This window comes from Gracilinanus agilis, chromosome 5 (assembly GCF_016433145.1).
Source record: "Gracilinanus agilis isolate LMUSP501 chromosome 5, AgileGrace, whole genome shotgun sequence".
Taxonomy (NCBI): Eukaryota; Metazoa; Chordata; class Mammalia; order Didelphimorphia; family Didelphidae; genus Gracilinanus; species Gracilinanus agilis.
The window spans coordinates 189,049,240-189,072,488 of record NC_058134.1 but is presented as its reverse complement, the minus strand read 5'-3'; the positions used below and the strand labels follow the sequence as shown (position 1 = coordinate 189,072,488).

At 35.8% G+C, this 23,249-nt stretch overlaps 1 protein-coding gene across 1 annotated transcript in view; it reads left to right on the top strand.

The window, feature by feature from the left end:
* PLEKHA5 (pleckstrin homology domain containing A5) overlaps positions 1 to 23,249 on the top strand; it is a 162,753-nt gene that overhangs the window by 95,828 nt on the left and 43,676 nt on the right. Inside the window, exons 8-12 of the mRNA XM_044678478.1 lie at positions 6,685 to 6,785; positions 8,606 to 8,721; positions 9,041 to 9,058; positions 12,231 to 12,698; positions 22,260 to 22,725. Of these exons, the coding sequence (XP_044534413.1) occupies positions 6,685 to 6,785; positions 8,606 to 8,721; positions 9,041 to 9,058; positions 12,231 to 12,698; positions 22,260 to 22,725 (1,169 nt within the window). The remainder of the gene's footprint in view (positions 1 to 6,684; positions 6,786 to 8,605; positions 8,722 to 9,040; positions 9,059 to 12,230; positions 12,699 to 22,259; positions 22,726 to 23,249) is intronic.

Genomic DNA, 23,249 nt, shown 5'->3' with positions numbered 1-23,249 from the left:
TCTATACCAGGCACCATGCTGGGTGCTAGAGACTTTTTTTAAGCCACACTCCACTTGTGCTTGTGTATTTTTTTTTGAACTAAATGTATGATTTTACATGAGATCAGATTTATTTTACTGCATTTTCAGGGCTATGATCCAGGCCATTAGATTTTTCTCCTACTTTTGTATCAGTAAAACCTATTGAATCAACTGTGTTACTTAATGCCAGATCACAAACTGAATGTAGACTATTTTTAATTATCCAGAAAAACAAAAATATATTTGTTTCTAAGTGTCACAGTTTATCTCATTTTACTCTTCTGATTTCACTAGTCCCAAACTTAAAGGAAAGTGTTAATGTGAAGTACACAGGAATTTCTTTTGTCACTGAACATGTTTTTAATTATTAGAATAAATGTCTCATGAGAATAGGGAGGAGGTGAGATATCCAGAAAAATCCGTAATTAAAAAAAAACCAATCCAATCAAATTTTTAAAAATTGAAAGCAAAATAATTTTTATATAAATTTTAAAATTGCAGCCTTTTCTGCTATCATGTTAAACTTATATTCCTGACTCTTGATTTTGGTTTGCATGTTTGTTTATTTTAATAGAGTGAATTATTTATCATCATTATATTGATTAAAAACTCTTGATCCTTTAGAACAAGAAATAATTCTAGACATGAAGATGAAATAGGAAAAGGTTATCTGCTTACAGTAACAGTTTAGAAAGTCAAAACTATAAAGTCTACTCAATTATAAAATTCAAGGCATGTATAAGCTCCTAAGTGCTAAACTATTAAGATTCTTCAATAGAAAAAAAGAAAACATCTCATTTATAATATAAAGTGGAAACAGTATTGCAGTGCAAAGAACATCCATTGGCTCTGGATTCAGAGGACTTAAGTTCAAACATCTTCTCCCATGCTTAATAGTTCTGTGACCTTGAATAAGTCATTTAAGCTTTATTGGCCTTGATTCCTCCTTAGTTTTGCTCATGGAGGGTTGGATTTTATTTTTAAACCCTTACCTTCGGTCTTGGAGCCAGTATTGGCTCCAAGGCAGAAGGGTGGTAAGGGTAGGCAATGGGGGTCAAGTGACTTGCCCAGGGTCACACAGCCAGGAAGTGTCTGAGGCCAGATTTGAACGTAGGACCTCCTGTCTCTAGGCCTGACTCTCAATCCACTGAGCTACCCAGCTGCCCCCAAGGGTTAGATTTTAGAGAGCTTTTTTGGTCTCTGTTCTAGATGCATGAGCCTATGATCCTAAAATTGTTAGTTTTAAGTATAATCTCTCCTCTACTTGAAGGTTGTTTTTAAAATCAAGAGTCTTCCTTGAAGACATTAAAATGCCAATGCATAATGTATTATTCATTATTTTTAGAAAGAACACAAAATATAAAAGACTTTTAGAATTGATTATCAGTTTTAGACAGTGAAAGTTGTTTTGCTGCATAGTTATTATGCTTTAAGGTAATATTAAGTCCTTTTTGAAAATTCTATAACAAATTTCAATGAATAGTTCTAACTTCACAGAATTATTCACCTTTCCACACTGTAATTTGTATTTATCATAAACTTTAATTGTTGATACTGCATTCATGTAACAAACATGTTCTTTCTACCTTGTAATTTATAGTTATCATAAAACTATAATTATTGATAGTGCATTCTTCCAAAAACTATGTAATTAAATGTGATTGAAAATCATTGGTGTGTCCTAATTACTTAGATCTCTCAAGAGCATTTTTTCTTAGAGTTGTTGTTACATACCAGTTTTTCTTGTACCTACCCTTCTTGCTTCTTGTATAGAGTTAATATTGAGTCAGAATTCATAAGCTCATAATTAGTAACTCCCTTTCCTAATTATTTGATAAATTTCTCTAATCTGAGTTCTGTTGTAAAACATTAAACATGACAAGGGATAAGGGCATGTTATTATTTTTAACTGACTTTTAATCCTTTAAAATGTAAATTTGCCTAATTCTGTTTTCCTACACTAATAATGAAATTTTGTTTTTATTTCTTAAGAGCACATTTACTCATAGGAAAATTTTATGTTACTGTGACAAAAATAAAGATCATGAGTAAAAAGTTCACTCAAAGGGGGAAAAATTTTTAATTGAAGGCAAATTGTTTAATAATGCTACCTGCTTTGAATCATTACTGCTTATTCAAGGTCCTTTTGCTAGGATTGTTGTTATTGATAAAATAATCAAATCTTCCTAGCTTTGTGACCCTGGGCAAATCCCTTGGCCTCTGTTTTCCTCAGTTTCCTCACCTGAAGGATGAATTAGAGATAATAATGGTACATACTTCAAAAGGGTCTTTGTGAGGATGAAATGAGAATAATTGTGAAGCCCTTAGCACAATGCTCAGCACATGATGTTAAATTGTCATTATTAGCATACGCAAAGCAATTTCTAAATCTTGAAGTCCTATATATAAATACTAGCTATTTTTCTTACTGCTGTTACTTTGTTTTAAAATTTTGCTTAAAAAATTTGATACTTTTTGTTTTTAATGCTCTTATGCTTCACCCCCAATTTTTGTGGCTTTCCTTATGGCAAATAGAAGGTTAAGCAAAACCAGGCTACACAGCAAGCATGTTATGATATATTATAGACAACACTCCATATATCTAATCTTCTAAAGAGAAAAGGGGTTTTCCATAATTTCAGTTCTTCAGTCAAAATTCTTAATGACAATTCTATCTGTTCAATGTTTTTTTTAATAAAACTATATGCTTCTCAATGATCTATACTTATATATATTTCTGAAATTAACAGTGGAAGATCTTTTTATCATTGCCCTTTTTTTTTTTTTTTGCCAAGATAAAGAAAATAGTTTGCATTAAACTTTAGCTTTTTTTCCATATTCTTTGGAAATTTTAGCCCCCAGGAATATAGAACGTAATTAAAATTTTTTAAAGTACTTTATATTTTTCTGTGTCAGATTCCTTAATATAATATTTATATCTGCTAACTTTTTTTCAGGTACATGGCTGTACTAAAAACATTTAATTTTTCAATAATCTTTGTGCCTTAACATCAACCACATGTAGATCTATATAATACCAAAATTATGATTTTTCCCCCATACATGGTTACTTTCTATTTGACTTAGAATCTTGTTCCTATTTTCCTAAGACAGTATTATTTCATGATGACATTTAAGACAGGAATTCATAATGTAGAAAAAATAGTATAATATCATTGTTGTGAAAGTATATTCAGGGGGCAACTAGGTAGCTCAGTAGATTGAAAGTCAGGCCTAGAAGATAGGTTCAAATATAGTCTCAAACACTTCTTAGCAGTATAACCGTGGGCAAGTCATTTAATCTTCATTGCCTATCCCTTACTACTCTTCTGCCTTCGACCAATTCACAGAATTGATTCTAAGATGTAAAGTAAGGGTTTTTGGTTTGTTTGCTTTTTAAATACATTCACAAATTCATATTCTGAATGTCATGATAATTGATTCAGCAAATCTAATAAATATCTGTTATTTCTAAGTTTCTGTGGCATAGAAAGATGTTAAAACATCTTGATTGTGTCCTATTATATGTGTGCCCTATTTTACATGTGCAATTTTTGTTTTATTCTCCTAAAACCTAAATCAACTCTACAAATGTGCCATTTAAATCATTCCTTGGTTCTCATCTTGTTTTGGATTGTTAGTGGTGGTGACTTTTTGCAGTGAGGATTGGGTTGGCAGGGGGGCGGAGTTATTATCCAAAAAATGAAGCACTAAAATCCCAAGCAGCCCTGGCAGTAGTTGCCCAGCTAAGCAAGCAGAAAATACAAGATGCCCCATAAGAGAATACCATTTGGGACGAGGAAATCACTTGGCTGACTTCTTATAATGTATTAATGATATAATTACAAAGCAATGTTATGTTGTTATGATACAGGGTTATGTAGAACTGTGCCCCTATTTAATTTATTTTGAACATTCATTAAGCATTAAATATGCTCAGTATGTTTGAGGTAGTGAGTTTGGGTACTGTGGTCAGTGTGATCAGTCTTCAAGCTTTGATTAAGCTCTTATTGGGTGATAAACATAGTGCTAAACCTGGGAAGTCAAAGAATAAAATAGTCCCTGCTACCATGGGAGACAACCTGTAAGTATCAAGACATCGCAGGATACATGGACTACATGGGGGGAAATTCCCCATGGAAGGGAGCGTTTGAACCTTGCCTTGAAGGAAACTCGGAGCTGAGGGAGATGAGGTAGTGTTCCCGGAGTGAGGAACGAGGTGCCGCTGAGGGGGAGCGCCATGGGACGGGCCGTGTCCTGGGGGAAGCAGCGTGTGTAGAGAGGGGGGCTACGGGAGGGCTGCAGAAGGAGCTTGGATCCCGGTTGAGTGGCTTTCGGTGCCACACTCTATTTGGAGTTGATGTTTGATGCTAAGGGGTCGCTGCAGTGTATTGAGGAGAAGCGGCCTCTGCGGTGACTTGAGCTTTAGGAAAGTCACTTTGGGGCCAGACTTCAAGTCAGAGCAGAGGGAGAGAGCCCAACATCCAGCCTCTCTCACTGCTCTAGCAAGGATTTTAAGAGACCACGTGGTGAGTAGGAAGAAGGAGAAGCTGCAGAAAGGGCATTTCTTAGCCAGATCTCTGCGGGTATAGCCCAGAGTCTGTAGATGCTGAGGAAGAAGTTCCACAAACCAAGAGCAAACTAGGGAAACCTGCATTCTACAAGTGCATACCCTCAGGGAGAGGAATGAGAAGGTGAGCCCCTGAAGCTTACAGCTGTGTCACTGGGACCCAGAAGAGGAGGGCCATAATCTGGCTGTGCCCTTGTGCAGAACGCTGGAGGGACAGCTCTTGGGGGCCTGAAGAATCAGTGACACAGGATCAGGAGAAAGCAAGCAATCTAATTAGTAAGCATTTCTTAGGCACCTACTGTGTGCCAGACACTGTGCTGAGAACTCCATAGAGCTTAGCCAATAAGCCTTTTCTGATGCATCTTGATTCTGCTCTTCCCTGGTTGATTATTTTCAACTTGTCCTGACTAGAGTTTGTACATTTTTCACGTTGTTTCTCCCATCAGGCTGAGCTGTTTGAGAGTAGGAACCATCATTTGCCTTTCTTTGTAACCCAGGCACTTAGCATAGTATGTGGAATTTAAAAGATATTTAATAAATGTTTGTTGACAGATAGAAAAAGCCCCAATTTGGGAAGTAAATGTTGGGAAAACACCTATGATAAATATGGACATAAGGATCCATGCATGTCCCAGACCAAAACCTAAAAGACAATAACTCCATGTCATATCTATAAGCAAAACCCAAAGAAGTTCCTAGATGTGCCAACAAACTAATGGAATTCCTTGAAAAAATGAAGCAAGAATTTAAAAGTGATCATATAAACAATATTGGAACTATAGAGCAACCTGGAGCCCTAGAAATTTCTAAAAAATATTTATTCATATCCGATTTCTTTTGCAACCCTATGTATTTTATTAGATGCATTTAAAAACATGTACTCAGGCAGCTGGGTAGCTCAGTGGATTGAGAGCCAGGCCTAGAGACAGGAGGTCCTGGGTTCAAATCTGGCCTCAGACACTTCCCAGCTGTGTGACCCTGGGCAAGTCACTTGACCCCCATTGCCTAGCCCTTACCACTCTTCTGTATTGGCTCCAAGACAGAAGGTGGTAAGGGTTTAAAAAAAAAAATAAAAATAAAAACATATACTCAGCTGCCAAAGGGTCTGTGTCACCAAAAAAAGTTTAAGAATCCCTTCTTAATCCATAGAGGAAATATTTGGAAAGGAATATGACATAGCTAGACACATTGGAAAGAAAAGAAACAGCTTAGTTCAAGATGTGCTGCACAGCATTATTCAAGTAATAAAATCTCAAAATTAGATTAGACCAAACTGAAATCATTGACTCCATAAAACAATAAGAAATAGAACAAAATTCTATTTTTAAACAAAATAAGAAAAAAAACAACAAAGACTGAAAACCTAGAAGAAAATATAAAATATCACCTGCCACTAGTCAAGGAGAGATAATCCAAGAATCATTAAACTTCCTGAAAACTGCTCTTCACAAATGGCTAAGTACCATCATTCAAGAAATCGGGAATGGAAACTCCCTTTGGGCAAAATGAACTTAGAAAGAATCCACTAGTCAAACCTGAAAGAAATCCCAACATCAATATGAGCATTCTCAGGACTATTCTGGTCAAAGAAAAAAGTGCTACAAGCAATCAGAAAGAAAATTGAAATGCCAATGAGCCACTGTCGGGATCCTCTTAGGAAAACCATTTTGGATTTGAATGCAGGAAACTTGCCTGTGGGAGAGATCAATCAGAGGCTGTTGCAAAAATTAAAGAGACAGGTTCTCTGCATAAATGAATAGAAGTTTGATAGATTTAGAGATGGAGAGTGTGTTGGAGATTCAATAACCTAATCCACCCTCTATAAAGAATCAAGGCCCAGAGAATAATTGACTTGCTCAAAATTAGAGCTCATTCAGACTCTGACTCAAATCCAGTACTGTTTCTAGTAAAGCACACTACCTCCCAATATCTTAGAGCTTCCATGGAGCTTTTAACATATTAGGAAAAAGGAGACGTCTCTACAATTAATAGAATATTTTTATATTAGTATATCTTGATTTTTCACATGTTAAACCATTTTGAGAATATCCTTGCTATGGGAAAACTTTTAATTTTGATTAAATATATTTTAGATGAAAAAGAAGAAGGCATATTGGGAAGCATTCTCTTGCCTAGTTTTCAAATAGCTTTGCTAACCTCTGAAGACCACATTAATCGCAAACATGCTTTTAAGGTAAGGAATGTATTACTCATTTTTTTAGACTTCATTTTTGCATTTATATTAGAAGAATAAGTTTTTCATATAACTTTTTTAAGAAGTTATTTTGCTTAATTACTACAAAGATATATAGATAGATAAAACTGGATATTTTATAATATTTAGGTACATTATAGTAAAATTCCATTTTCAAAATGACATTAAGATTTCAAAATAACATTTTAATTCTATAATGCATTCATTTAAGAAATTCACTTTTTGTTTATTTTAAATCCAGAACTCATTAATATAAGGGTTGACTTGGGACTAGATTAAAATTTAGAAATAATAGGTTTTTTTAAAAAATGTACTTTTCCTTCATTCAAAATGAGTAGTTTTACTATTGATTTCTTAAAAGGTTATTTTTTTATTTTATTTTTCATGATAAGAACAATAATTTATGCTTTAAATTCTCTCCAATGTATTATTTGCATATTTGGAATTATGAGCTGCTCTTAGCTATCTCAGAAGCCTTTGAGCTACATTCTGCTGCATGTCAAAATGGTAAGTCAGAATTTGGTCTTGATATTTTGGATCTATGATAAATTTACTTTATTTCTCAAAATGTTCATTCCAATTTTACACTTTAAAAAATCTTTTAAATAGATTATACAATCCCTTAGTTTTATGCACACCTATTTTATAGTACTCAAATGAAGAGCTTTACCAATTAATCTGATCACTTTAGAAAAAATAAAATTAAGTAGGCCCCAAGGTCAGTTTTTTTAGTTTGACTTTTTAAAATTATAAAACTATACAATTAATTGATAAATCTTTCCTTCATTAAGTTCTAAGAATAAAAGGGAAGTAAATCCTAAATATACATATAACTTTAGTTGCTTATAAGTATGTTTTTCTCCCCATGGTTTCACTTAGACTAGAAGTTCTTAATCCTTTTGTGTCACAGACACCTTTGGAGGTGCCTGACAAAACCTATGGATTCCTCTACTTGTTGCCTATATTCCTAATTGAAGGAAATAGTACATTTCAGTTAGAAGTTAGTGAAAATAGGGGGCGGCTGTGTAGCTCAATGGATTGAGAGCCAGGTCTAGAGATGGGAAGTTGTAGGTTCAAATTTGACCTCAGACACTTCCCAGCTGTGTGACCCTGGGCAAGTCACTTGACCCCCATTGCCTACCCTTACCACCCTTCTGCCTTGGAGCCAATACACAGTCTTGACTCCAAGAAGGAAGGTAAGGGTTATTTAAAAAAGAAGAAGTAGTTAGTGAAAATAAAGATGCATTTTTTTCCCAATCAAGTTCACAGACCCCTTGAAATAAAACCCTCTGACTTAAAATAACTTGTTGTTCTAAGCAGAACTGTTCATGACTGAGGGAAATTGCTTAAGGAAGGGAAGAATGTTAGGAAGCCTGGATTTCAATTTATTTTGTCACTGATTGCTGGATAACCCAGGGTGAATCATTGTTTTTTGGTAAATAGCGGTGAGATCCTCAACTAGCAATAAAAATTGCTGAGACCAGGCTCATATTAGATCCTGTATACTTAATTTCTGATCCCTTTTTAACCTACTAGCTTTTTATTTTCTATTGAAATTATCAGAGAAGCAAACTGGGGAAAAACAGAAGTATATATTCTGTCTTAAAATTATTTAAAATTAATTCCCCCCCAAAAAATAAGAAGAAACTTTACATTGTAAAGAAGAAACATCAAAAGATATCTTTTTTTAAATAAAAAAAGGCAACTCAATAAAGAACAACTTTTTGTTTTTTCCCCCATTTTTCTTTTACTAGATCTTCATGTGTTTATTTTTAAATGGCCATGTCATTTCCAATTAGGCCGCCCATCCAAACATGCGGACCTATTATTTCTGCACTGATACAGGAAAGGAAATGGAGTTGTGGATGAAAGCCATGCTAGATGCTGCTCTTGTACAAACAGAACCTGTGAAAAGGTAAAAGCACCCAGTAGCAGTAGTGGAGATTCCCAGTCATACATGCACGTACATTCATTTAAATAGATGTCCCTATGATTGTATTTGCTTCTGTGTGCATGTGTATCTACGTGCAAATGCTTGATATCTTTATCACAGGAAATCTATGTCCTTAGTTGATGAGGATTAGTAGATTTTCTGAATTTCTTAATGCTGGCTTAAAATCCTTGAGAATTCCACCTTTTCTCATCTTTGCTCTATTCACTCATTTTCACCTGTCACTTTACCAGAGATGAGTCCAGATTCCTAATGTTCAAACTTCAATTTTTTCTTCTTACAGAATTACCTTTAATTTCAGGTAAGTACATTTTTAGTTGTTATGACTAAAATTTTACCCAGATGTTTTCCATCAACTCCTTGGTCCCCATGAGAGAATTAGTTTTCCTGAATGTAATTATATATGTAAAGTAAATTACTTAAGTTTTGTAGCCGGTTTTTATTTCTAACATTTTTATGCTATATCCAAGTAATATTTGTCAACAAGTTATTCATAAAATGATTTCATGAATGTTTAATGATTTTCTTCTCATTTTATTTCCCTTCAGTATATAGCAGTTTCCCACATAAATTGATCCAGAAAATACCATGAATTTTCCATATGATTTGTTTAAAATCTGAAATTATAATTGATTTTAGTATATTTATAATAAATTGAGAATGATGGGAGGAAAACTGCATAAACTAAATAAAATTCTGCATTAAAATAATATTGTATCAGCCAAGAAATAATTTTAAGGAAACCCATGATATGTGTAAATGTAAAAGACACTGGGCTATAGATGCTAATTGTATAAAGAGGAAAAACAATGTCTCTGTCTTTTAAGTTTATATTACAGTGTTGGAGGTGATACTTAAGACATTTACATAAATAAGCATAAGACAAACAATGATGAGAGCAAAAGGAGGTTCTTCACAGATTAAGAAATGTGTGAAATGGAAGAGATGGGTTTTTTTTTAACTGAGATGATTAGAGAATGTTCATGAAAGGAGTGCTCCATAATTATTCTGAACCATGAAGTGAAAAGATTTCAACAGGGAAGATATGGAGCACTCTATATCAAGCATAATGCTCATCTTCTGAATACATAGAGGTAGGAGATGACAAGATTATAAAATCAAGAAATATCTTGGTTAGCACCAAGAGGACAAGAAAGGAAATAGAATTCAGTCATGATCCAAAGGCAAGCTATAATTAGATCATGGACAGCCTTATTTGCCAGATTAAAAAGTTGACATTTTACCTTCTAGACAGTGGGAAGACACTGAAGGCTTCTTTAGCAGGAAAATAATCTAATATGGTTAGATCTAAGGATAAGGGAAATGAATCCTGCAGCAGGATGCAGATTCATTTAGAGAGAAAAACGATTGGAAAAAAGGATACCAGTTAGAGCATGGTGGTGTTTAAATTTTTTTTTAACCCTTACTTTCTGTCTTAAAATCAATACTAAGGCAAAAAAGATATAATAGGTGTAGGCAGTTGAGGTTAAATGACTTGTCCAGGATCACAGAGCTAGGAAGTGTCTGAGGCCAGATTTGAATGAAGGTCTTCCCAACTCCAGGCCTGGTATTCTATTCCCTGAGCCACTTAGCTGTCCCTGATAGTGTTTTAATTTTAAACAATTCGTATCCCACAGATCATCATGTTTTCCTATGTAAATAAATTCTAATTCTAGCTGATTCATTCTTATCCAGCATTATACAACTCATTCTTCTTTTGGCTTCAATTTTAAATTAGAGATTATATTTTTAGTTTTTTGTTTGTTTTAGTGCCTTTGTTTCCCTTTTAAAAGATGAATTCATATATGTTAATTCTGTGATTCTTAAATTACTTAAATGATAGATTCATAATACAAGGTATATTTAGAAATAGGGCAGATAATTAAATATTTAGGTAGACTAGACAATAGATATAAGATATCTTTCTTGCTTTTAACACCATTTTAAAGAGGCATAACTCCTTAAGAAAATAATAATTAAGAAAAGAATTAGCTTGTCTGGCAATATAAATTCTACCCTGAATTTTTTGTAGTATCATACTTCTATTTTGATTATGAAAATGTCATTTTTCTGCCACAATCCCATATAATTGCCCTGATATTAAAGAAGCTAAACTTTTTTCCCATTAAGCATATTGGAATTTGAAAAGCCATGTGGCATGAATTGAATACTTAAAGTAAAGAATATACATAGTATGTAATAATAGAAGAAGGCTATGACTTGAATATCTGCTAAACATAGCATCTGCTAAAAGAAGAAAACTTTGGCATAAAGTAGATATAAGCAGAATCAACATTTTCTGTCTAAAAACCAGAAGCTTTAAGTAAATAATTCTAAGTAATTATCAGGAATATGACCTGAAGGAAAAAAATAGAATATCCCATCTGGCTAAGCAAAAAGACCACAAGAAACAGCCCTGGACAAATGGGCAAATATTCTCTGTCAAAAGTGGAGGGAGAGGAGGAGGAAGCCTGCAGCATTTTCTTTCTTTCTTTCTTTGTTCATTGTTCAAAGCCTATTTCCATGTTATTCATATTTGCAGTAGAGCGATCCTTTAACATCAAAACCCTAATAGCACTATGTGATCGATCATGTATTTTTCTAATGTATTTCTGGTTCTCACAGTTCTTTCTCTGGATGTGAATAGCGTTCTTTCTCATAAACTCCTCAGGATTGTCTTGGGTCATTGCATTGCTGCTAGTAGAGAAGTCTACTACATTCGATTGTGCCACAGTGTATCGGTCTCTGTGTACAATGTTCTGGTTCTGCTCCTTTCATTCTGCATCAATTCCTGGAGGTTTTTACAGTTCACATGGAATTCCTCCAGTTCATTATTCCTTTCAGAGCAATAGTATTCCATCACCAGCAGATACCACAATTTGTTCAGCCATTCCCCAATCAAGGGACACTCCCTCATTTTCCAACTTTTTGCCATCACATTGAGCATGGCTATGAATATTTCTGTACAAGTCTTTTTCCTTATTATTTCTTTGGAGTACAAACCTGGTAGTGGTATAGCTGGGACAAAGGGAAAGCATTCTTTTAAAGCCCTTTGCACATATTTCCAAATTGCTCTCCAGAATGGTTGAACTAATTCACAACTCCACCAACAGTGTATTAGTGTCCCAATTTCTCCACATCCCCTCCAACATTTATCACTTTACTTGGCTGTCATACTGGCCACCATTTCCATTATTAAAGTGAATAATTTTTGTTCACATGGTTTAATATGTGTATGATAGGGCATTTTGATTTTAAATGATCACTATTGCAATATGAATAATTTGGAAATGGGTTTTGAACAATAACAACATGCTATTCTTAATAAAAAAGTGGTGATGAAAATGGATATTTATCTAGCACGTTTGTTAAGTGATTGACATAAATTATCTCATTTGAACCTCATATCAATAATACTGGTTATTATTGAATCAGTTTTACTAAATTGCCTGTAATTCTTTTTTTGGTTTCAGAGTGGATAAGATCCCATCTGAAAAAGCATCATCTAGAGAAGTCAACAATATTTCCAACCATAGGGTGCTAATTAAGCCAGAGATGCAGAGTAGTCAGAAGAAGAAGGATGTAAGAAAAATTGAAGAAAAAAGGGCCTTAGAAGCTGAAAAATATGGATTTCAGAAGGATGGTCAAGACAGACCTTTAACAAAAATTAACAGTGTAAAACTGAATTCTGTGCCCTCAGAGTATGAGAGTTTAACAACTAGCACGAATCCTCCTGGACGTTACAGGCCAGCTCAAACCAATGGTTCAGACACTAAAGCAGTCAATGTTAGCCTTGCAGACCTTAGAAGTGGAAATCATCCTAATACTGTACCAGTTCATATGGAGTCGGATCGAGTCATCCAGAGAACCAATTCAATGTTGCAACTGGAGCAGTGGATCAAGATTCAGAAGGGGAAGAGTCATGAGGAGGAGCCCAGAGGGTAAGTGTCTTCCTGTTGAACCCTCAGTTTATTTGGATAGTTTTTGTCATGGTAAGATTCTCCACTAAAAAATACCAGCTCCTAAAATTATCTACACTACCAGGCAAGCCAGGCCTGGGTACCTCAGAGTCTGTTAGAAGAGATTTCTCCATGGTCTCTCTGCTTCCCTTCTCCTCCTTCTCAGATCTATTCTGGCGCACCTCTGCTCCCATTTCAGGGTTGCCAGGTCTTCAGGGTAAAGGACAGACTCGTCTGTTTCTTATTTAAAGCCCCTCCTGACCCGCCCCGGCTTCCCCTTCAGCCTCGTTCTGCGTGACTCGGCCTTCTCGGCAAACTGTCCCAGTGGCTGTGTTCGGGCCATGATGTCATCTTTCTCTTCCTCGCCTTTGCTCAGGCCGATCCCTGTGCAGGGAGGGCTGCCGCTCTTCCCCACTGTCTCTGACATCGGCCCCCTTTCTCCATGCTCACCACTCCCGTTTTGGCCTCAAGAGCCTCTTGCCAGGAGAGCCGGATAGTTGAAGAAGAGGACTAGATCCAGGCACAGCACTGCCGGGTGGATGTTCTTCAAGCAGCATCTGGTCACATCTCTCCTGGACGCTTCGGATAAAATGCAAGCTCCTGTTTGGAATTTACCTCTTCTGACTTCCCGTGACTCCCTCTCTCGTTCCTGTAGATGGCTGGCCCACTGGCCTACTTGGGGTTCCCAGTAGCCCACATTCTCCCCCACCTCTGTGCCTTTGCACAGGCTGTGTAAGAAATAAAATGGATATAGAAGGATAGATTTTAAAAATATTAGGGTTTTAAAAGGTTTATTTATTGGTAGCCATTAGAAAAATGAAGCAACGTGCCATGTTAAGGGTCAGTTTGAAAGACCCGCCATTGAAAGACCTCTGCCACCATGCTGCTTCAGCCAATTCTGGTACTTTGTTGTTATCCTTCTGTCTACGCAATGGTATTATGTAACTGTCTTACATCACCATGTAAGACAGGAAGTCAGTTGGATCATGGGAAATGTAGTTTCAAAGACCCCAAAATGTCCACAGGAAATTTAGATCAGAGACCTCAAAATTTCAGTAACACAGCTGGCTCCCATAACTAGAAAACTCTTCCTTAGCTCCCCCCTCCAGCTCTTGGAATCAGCTCGGCTGCCATCAAGACCTTTTTGCTGTTAATGCTTTTTTTCCTCTCCTGCCCATATTTCTTTGTATCTATTTTATGCATGCTTTATATTCCTTTATCTTCTTATTATGCTTGTTGCTTTGAATAAATGATGTTGGATTAGATAATTCAGAACCAGAAGGAACCTTAGAAGGTAAGTTTGGACCCTTCATTTTACAGACTAAGGTAGAGAGAAATTAAATAAATTTCCTACTCACACATCTAGTAAGGATCTGGGGCAGGATTTGAATTCAGATCTTATTGGTGCTAAGTGCAATATTCTATAATAACCTATCCACTATACTATGTTACTTTACAAAAGAATTGCATAGATTGTGAGCAACTTTAAATGCTGACTGAGGAGTTTGTATTTTAAAGCTGCCCGCAATAGGAAGCACTTCAGAAAGATTATTTGTGTACTTTTGTGGAGTATATATTGGACAGGACAGAAACAAGAAGTAGAGAAACCCATCAGGAGGCTGGTGAAATGGCCCAGGTACCTAGTGGCAAAGAACTCAAAAGGCACACTTGCTCCACAGAAAGGAGGGACAGATAGATGTAGACAGTACTATGGAGATGCTATTAACTTGAGAATTCTCCAGACTGGTTTGCCCTTAGATTTATTCAATGCTTATCTCAAGTGCCAACCTATATGGGACCTTTTTTCATCTTTTCCCCCATGGCTAGGTTTCTCCCCTTCCAAAACCCCCACCCCAATTTTTTTTCTTTCTGCATATTTCACATTTATTTATTTGCATATCTGGGGGAGGTCACAAAGAACATACATTCTTTAATGTCAGAAATTATTTTCTTTTTTGTCTTTTTTTTAGCCCCATCACCTAACACGTAGTACCTCACACAAAGTAGGTACTAAATAATTACTTCTTGGTTGAACACAAAGCTCCTTTTTATATATTAATTTAATCCTGTTGATTTTTCTATCTTTTTTGTTTTTCTAAACCCTTACATTCTGTCTTGGTATCAATTCTAAGACAGAATTGTGGCAAGGGCTAGGCAATCAGGGTTAAATGACACAGCTAGGGAGGGTCTGAGCCCATGTCCTCCCAAATTCAAGTCTAGTACTATCCACTGTGCTATCTAGCATTCCCTCCGTCTTTGTTATAGTCAATACCATTTCTACTTGTTCTAGAATTACACCTAGTACTGTGAGGTTAGAGACCAAAAGTCACATTTCCTCTATCTTTGGTGTTATGGAGTTTATTATAATAATCTTTTTAGAAGCTGACCATCATTTTTTTAAAAATTCTTTCATCTTTTATCATTTAATGCACTTGGAATGACTTTACTTAGGTTCCCCCCCCTTCCCCCCCAACTTTCTATTTGTAGCATAATTTACCAAATTACTCTCCATACTTGGATAAACTAATTCACATTTCCATCAGCAATCTGTTATAGTGAGCCTGTCTTTCAACATTCAATATTTGTATATTTTGCCATCTTTGCCAATTTACTGAGGATGGTGAGAAACTTTAAATTTGTTTTAATTTGTATTTCTCTTATTTTTAATGATTCACTGCTATATTTTCATGTGATTATTTACACTATTCAATTCTTGTTTTGAAAACATTTTGTCCTTCGACCATTTATTTAGGAGTGGCTTTTAGTTGTTTTTATGCTTTTTTTTGTCAGTTCAGTTTTTTAAATAGTAGGTCTTTTATCTAAATATTTTCCCATTCTAGTGTTTCTCTTCTAATCTGTTGATTTTATTTCTATTTTATTTCGAATTCAGATTTATTTGTGCAAAAACCTTTAAATTCTGCATAATTTTTTATGATTTTCTTTGTCCCTTATTTAATTAAGAATTTTATCCCAACCATAATTATTAAGTGTACCATATATTATTCTCACTCTTTTTTCACATGTGAAATTTGACATAATTTGGAGCATATTGTTGTATTTGGTATGTGTTCCTGATCTAAACTTACTTTTTGATAAACTGTGTTCTGGTTTTCCCACCACACTTTAGCAAAAAGGGAATCTTTCTCAAAAAAATTTTAAGTTCTTGCATTTCTTAAACAGTGGACTATTTTTTTTTTTCAGTTGCTCCATTTTCCCATTTACCTGGACTTTTCTGTGAATGTGCTTTATTGTTTTTAGCCAATGCTAAATAATTTTCATGATTCCTGCTGTATAATGTAGTTTAATGTCTAGTAACTTCCTTCATGGTACTTTTTTTCCTTTTTGAACTTTGTGTTCTTCTCAATGAATTTTGTTTCTTTTTTTGTCTGTTTCTAAAAAGTATCTAAAAAGTAATTTAACTTAGCACTAAATTTAGATAACATTATTTATTCCAAAGAAATCCTTTGTTTGATCAGAGGTTAACTCTCATATGTTCAGCACATTTTGTAGTTTCATCTAAATGAATTTCTATTATCCTTGCATTTTTCTAAAAAATACATAAAAATACTAATAATTTTTGTGCATTTATTTTGTTTTGCTACATTGTTTAACTAATATTATCTCAGCTAGTTTCTTTTCTATTTCCATGGGATTCTCCTAGTATACCATGATGTTATCTTAATATAGAGGTTCTTCCATCTCCTTTTGTTAGTGTTAATGCTATTTTTATTATTGTCTTTCATTATTTTTATAGCTGGCATTAGAGAACTATATCAAATAATAGTAGGATAAGAATAGATCTTTGCTTTACCCTTATTTGTACTGGTAATGCTTCTAGTGTTTCTTTACTGGAAATAATACTAACTCATGTTTTAAAATAAATGTTACTGATCATATTAAAGAAGAGCCCTTCCTAATCTCTGCTTTTTAGGTTTTTTTAATTGTGCTGTATTTTGTCATGTTTTTCTGTATCTGTTGAAATTTGTAATCTTTGTTGTTTATATGATTATGATTATATTTATTGTTTTCCTTATATTGAACCATTTTGGGGGAGGAGAGAGAGAAATTTCCCATCTACTACTCTATCCAGCATTCTTCTTAGATAATTGTAAGGTGAATTAAATTGTACTACATTATGCCATTTCACTATTTTGGTTGATTGCCCTTAGTTTTAGGTAGTTATATACCATATAAAGGAAAAGTCCATTATTTTTATGCTTTCAAGTATTTTCACAAAACCCCCTTCTTCTCTTAATACAACCTAAGCTTGTATTAACTTTCTTCATTGTGTAAGAAATAAAATGGATATAAAAGGATAGATTTTAAAATATTATTGTTTTTAAAGATTTATTAATAGCCATTAGAAAAATGAAGCCATGTGCCATATTAAGAGTTAGTTTGAGGGGCAGCTGGGTAGCTTAGTGGATTGAGAGCCAGGCCTAGAGACGGGAGGTCCTAGGTTCAAATCCGGCCTCAGACACTTCCCAGCTGTGTGACCCTGGGCAAGTCACTTGACCTCCATTGCCTATCCTTACCACTCTTCTGCCTTGGAGCCAATACACAGAAGTTAAGGGTTTAAAAAAAAAAAAGAAAAAGAAATAATAATAAGAGTTAGTTTGAAAGACCCACCATTTACCTCCACCACCATGCTGCTTCAGCAGGAAAAGAGAGCGTGCCCTTCCAGGCACTTCCTTTATATCTTCTCTCTATGTTATTACACTTTCTGTCTACCTGATTACACAAGAGGAATCATGGGAAATGTAGTTTGAAAGAGCCCTAGATGTCCACAGGAAGTTTAGATCAGGGACTTCAAAATTAGTTTAAGGACCCCCAAAATTTCTAATATATCACAATTGCCAGTTTTACACTAGTGTTTCATTTGGGAATTATTAAGCCCATGAAAAGACCCAGATATTTTAAAAGTCATCCTGCTATTTTTTCCCCTTCATCTTATACCTTTGAAGATGATCTTTTTTAACTTGTATATGAATTTGTTATCCCCATTAAGTTTCATCTTATTTGATTCAGCCTAAATAATCTCTCCTATCAGGCTTTTTGTGGATCAAAACTAGCATCCATTATGTTAGTTATTATTCTCAACTTTGTGTCACCTAAATAAGCATTCCAAAATTCATAATTGGACAATTCCTGGCACGGGCTCTCTCTGTGACACTCCACCAGAAGTATCCCTACAAATTGACATTGAGCCATTGAATCTAGCCATTCAGACAATTCTTAATCTACCTAATTGTTTCATCAGGTATCGCATATGTCCATCTTTGAAACAAGAAAAGCTTGGGATCGTTTTCAGTGCTTTGTTAAAATATAGCTGACAGGGGGCAGCTGGGTAGCTCAGTGGAGTGAGAGTCAGGCCTAGAGACAGGAGGTCCTAGGTTCGAACCCGGCCTCAGCCACGTCCCAGCTGTGTGACCCTGGGTAAGTCACTTGACCCCCATTGCCCACCCTTACCACTCTTCCACCTATAAGACAATACACCGAAATACAAGGGTTTAAAAAAATATATAGCTGACAAGATAACTGGAACATACCTTTGATCTACCAAAATATCCATGTCAGAAGAAAAATAAGATTATTAAGCAACTACTACATGCGAGGTACTGTGCTAAGAGCATTGGTGATAAAAAGAAGCCAGAAGACTCAAGGAACTCACTTCTGATCAGGAAGACAACATTCAAATAACTTATGTTCAAACAAAAAAGAAGGAAATTAGTAACATTAAGTGAATTTGAGAAAGGCTTCTTGTAGGCGGTAGACTTTTACCCAGGACTAAAAGAAAGCCAGGTGGTGGCGATGAGGTAGGAGAATTCCAGCCATAGGATACAACCAGGGAAAGTGCCCAGAATGGTCATGGAGCAAATTGTAAAAGGAACCGCAAAGAAATCAGTGTCACTGAATTATGGAGTTAATTGTGTGAGTTTAGTATTAAAGAAAAACTTAAAAAATGATTCTATGAAAGACTCTGAAGCCAAACAAAGGTTTTATATTTTGTATTGATCAGTATCAATAGCTGTCACTAGTTGTTGGCCATTGAGGGAATCAGTGGTCTTAGCTATTGAGAAAATTGCAGGAGACTTGTTATAAAAAAAAAAAAAGTCATTCCTATTTATTGAATTATTAAAAGGAAAGTAGTAGTATTGAGTTGAGCTGTTTATATAAGTTCTTTCTTTAAACTCATTCCCAAACTATCTCGTAAGAGATTTCTTCTTCCATGGTAAACCAAGGCTGACCTTTTCTTATCTATTAAATAAATAGATTTTTCTTATCTATTAAATAAATCTACATTAACTAATCTATTCTAAAATATATCATAGATAATATAGTTTCCTTATATAATAAACTTCACCAGCAATCTTTCCTCTATTTGTAAAGTGAGGAATTTTTCCTTCTCTCACAGCAAGGGGTCTGCTACTGTCTGAACTTGTCTGGGGAGATCAGCTCCACCTGCCGTTTGCTTCTCTCTCTACTGGCAAACTAACAAACAAACTTGCTTCTCTCCAAGCTGTTAACTTTCCAGATCTAGTTTCCAAACTTTCCCAGAGGGATCACGGGGAAAATCACCCTCCTGAGTGTCTGCCGCCCAGAGTGAAGTGTCAGAAAGACTGAGAGCAATGGGTAAAATCCCAATTGCTCTTTCCTTCAAGGTTCTCTGGGAATTCCCTCCCTTTGACCTCCTAAGAATTCTTCATTCCCCTTAAGGGCTCCTCAGATAAATTTCTAGCTCCCTATACTGGACCCTTACTTTTAACTAACAATCCAATCTTAATTAACCAGATTACCTAATTAGCTCTTAATTAACTATTTCACATTGATCCTGGAGATGATAGGGAGCTGCTGGAGTTTGAGTGGGAAAGCAATATGATCAGACTTTGCCCTTTGTCAACTGAGTGGTTAATGGAGGTGAAAGTCTGAGGAAGAATGAAAAGGCTAGAAAAGCCATTTGGTGAGTGAAAGAGTGAGTCAATTAGGAAGATGTCCAAGGGTTACCTTGCTACAGTGAGGTCCTTGTTGAGATCACATAGCAAAAATTTGTATTAGAGCTATTTGGCTCTGTTTTCTGATTCTCTCCAGCTTCATTCAGTAGTATGTGAGTTGGCATAAAAGGTGCGGATGGTAGGAGTAATCAATAGCTAAAACTCAGCAGGGAAAGATAAGAGATAGGATGCAGGAGGAAGAGACTCCAAAGAAAGGCATAGATAGAACTGAACTAATTCACTGAGAGGAAGGGAGGGTGCAAATGATGACCTCACGTGGCAGGTGATGTCCTGGGAAAAGACTACAGGGTCAGGATGATAACTAGGAACTGGGTTTGGGATTGTGAGACAGGGAAGAGTGGAATGACAGTGGATTGTGGACAGATTGGGAAGTGGTGCCTTTGTGGGGGATGGCAAAATCAGTGAGATGACCAGCTCTGTGTAGCTGATGTGACGTGGGGGAATGAATCGTAGAAAAGGAGGAGTTTAAGGAACTGCGAGGTCAGGGGTGTTTGAGAATCAGTAGGAATCCCCTACTATGAAGTCAGGAGTTGGGGAGGAAACACTTGGCCAAACACGGAACTCATTTAGGACAGGAAAGTTTCTGGGAGACTGATGGACAGTAAGTAGCTACCAGAATGCTGTTTGGATGACAGATAGGTATGGAGTGAGTGAACCCCAAAGGAGAGATTACCAAGTGATAGGGGCAAAGAGTGAGTTTGTAAGTGACAAGAAGCAGGGAGCCTGAGGGGAATGAGGGCTGGTCAGGGAGGCTGTATCCTCGGGACAGAACTGGTCTTGGCTGAGAGCCAGAAGGTGAATGGGGAAGGAAAAACCTGAAGACAAAACATGTTTGACCAGTGACCAGGCAAGAAAGCCCAAGTGACTTTGCCTAGGTCGTACAGCTAGTATTTATAGAATAGATATCTTACTATGATTATTCAAGACCCTTGATTCTTCCTGTCATTTATATTTTTTTATGTTTCTTTTATTAGCAGCTTTTGTCCTTATGTACTTAGCTTCAGATATAAAACTTAATTTTACATTTTCTTTTTACCCTAATCAGTCATTTACACTATACCTGTATCATTTGGTTTAATAGTACCTGTATTTGTTTACACTGAGCCAGCACTCAAAGAGACTTGAGAAAGAACAGTGTAAAGCAGGCATATTTTTGTGATAGTTTGTGGGCTTCCTCTATGTTTTGGGAATCTCTTGTAAAAAATACTGTAGATTCTACCCATCCCAGGGGTATATATGTTCAGTGGAGGACAATGTGATTATTTCTTTCCCTGTATCCACTAATAATACCCTTCTTGATATGGGGGACACACTATGATAAGAAAAAGGGTTTGTTTTGTTGTTTTTTTTCCATTGGAGGCATATCAGATTCATTTGCTCAAAGGAATCTGTAAAATGTAAAGTCAATCTTGATTAGAACTGGGGTTTTCTTGTTTTTAACATGATTCAAAAGTTACTGAAGCTTCTTCTTCCTTAAACTAAATTGTTAGAAATTTGTTAGGAGTACTATTGTAATTGGGTTTTTTTTAATCTAGCTAGCTTTTATTAAGGCATGAAGGCAATATTTTTAAAATGCTCATTTTGTCAGTAATTTTTTTAAACCCTAATATCTTAAACCCTTAACTTCTGTGCATTGACCCATAGGTGGAAGAGTGGTAAGGGTACGCAATGGGGATCAAGTGACTTGCCCAGGGTCATCCAGCTGGGAAGTCTCTGAGGTCAGATTTGAACCTAGGACCTCCCGTCTCTAGGCCTGGCTCTCAATCCACTGAGCTACCCAGCTGCCCCCTGTAATTGATTTTTAAATGATATGGAAAAACTTATGAATTGAGGCAGAATAATCTAACTCAAAGAATAATTTATGCTATAACTCAGTATTATAAAAATTGAATGATTTTTTTAAGACTTGAAATGAAATGAGAAAAACCAGAACAACAATTTATACAATAACACCAACACTGTAAAAACAATGAACTTTGAAAGCTATAAGAACTATTATCAATGCAGTGAAAATTTATGATTCCAGAACATAAAGGATGCTATCAATTACAAAGAGGTGATGGATTTAGGATGCAGAATGAGGGTGAAGAGTGGGTGTATGTATACAACCATTGAGAGGAAGTGTTTTATTTGACTGTATATTTATTACAAGAAAATTAGTTTTCTTTTTTCTGAGGATAGGAGGAGAGGAAATAGATGCGATTGTGTTTTTAAAGAGATGCAAGAGGGGTGGTACAGATGTGAAATGTATGCAAGAGATTTCTCATGAAGCGGAAGTATCCAGTTAATGTTTGTATGATTAAAAAAACACATCCCTAAGACTTTTAAAGTGTTACTTGCAAATCATAAGTGAATTGAAATAAGATATAGGATAAAATGAATTTTTAATTGAAATTTATCTTCTGTCTTTGTGTGGTTTTTCAATTTTATAGTGTTTTGTCTGGTAGCAAAGTTGAAGTTACTCAGGAAATATTAATTAATGCATTCTACTTTATAGATTGGTTTTGTCATTCTTAAATTTTTTTTCCAGCGTGATATCTTACCAGACATTACCAAGAAATATGCCAAGCCACAGAACCCATGTTGTCCCTCGCTATCCCGAAGGCTACAGAACCCTCCCAAGAAATACCAAGACAAGACCAGAGAGCATATGTGGGATAACGCCATCAGCTCATGACAGGACTGTGGGAGCACCAATAGAAGACAAACGGAGGTCCATGAGAGATGACACCATGTGGCAACTCTATGAATGGCAGCAGCGGCAGTTCTATAATAAGCAAAGTACTCTCCCTCGACATGGCACTTTAAGCAGCCCTAAAACTATGATTAATATTTCTGACCAAGCAATGCACTCTATTCCCACATCGCCTTCCCATGGTTCAATAGCCGCCTATCAGGGATATTCTCCTCAACGAACGTATAGATCAGAAGTGTCTTCACCCATACAGAGAGGAGATATAACAGTGGACCGCAGACACCGAGCACATCACCCTAAGGTAAAACATTCACTAACGTTTTGTTAGCTGGGTTTTGTTTATGTGTACGATGTATACTCTTGCTTTTGTTCATTAGAAGTTAAAGGTTTAATGGGAAAGTTATTTTACTTTTTTCAAAGTTCCATAGTCATTATCAAAACCCAGGGCAGAAATTTACATCCCTTAGGGTAACAAAGAAAGCTCTTAAGAATATTTTATGTCTCTAAGTAATGATAGGTCAGACATCTTGGAGAGAAAATCTTTGTCAGCCAATGAATACAATTACAAATTTCCACAATTGCCTTCTCCAGGATAACCTACTTGCTCCTCTCTCACTGAATGTTTTCTTTGGCTAGAGTGTCACCACAGTAAAGAGTAGGACACATATCTTGTTTCTTGTGAAATCTGTATCGTAAAGTAGTTCTGTTCCCTCTTCCATCGTTGAAAACAACTGTCACGTACCCTCTAAGTCTTCTCTTCTATAGGTTAAACATCTCCACTTCAACTATTCCTCCTAAGGCATCATTCTGGACATGGCCACATGG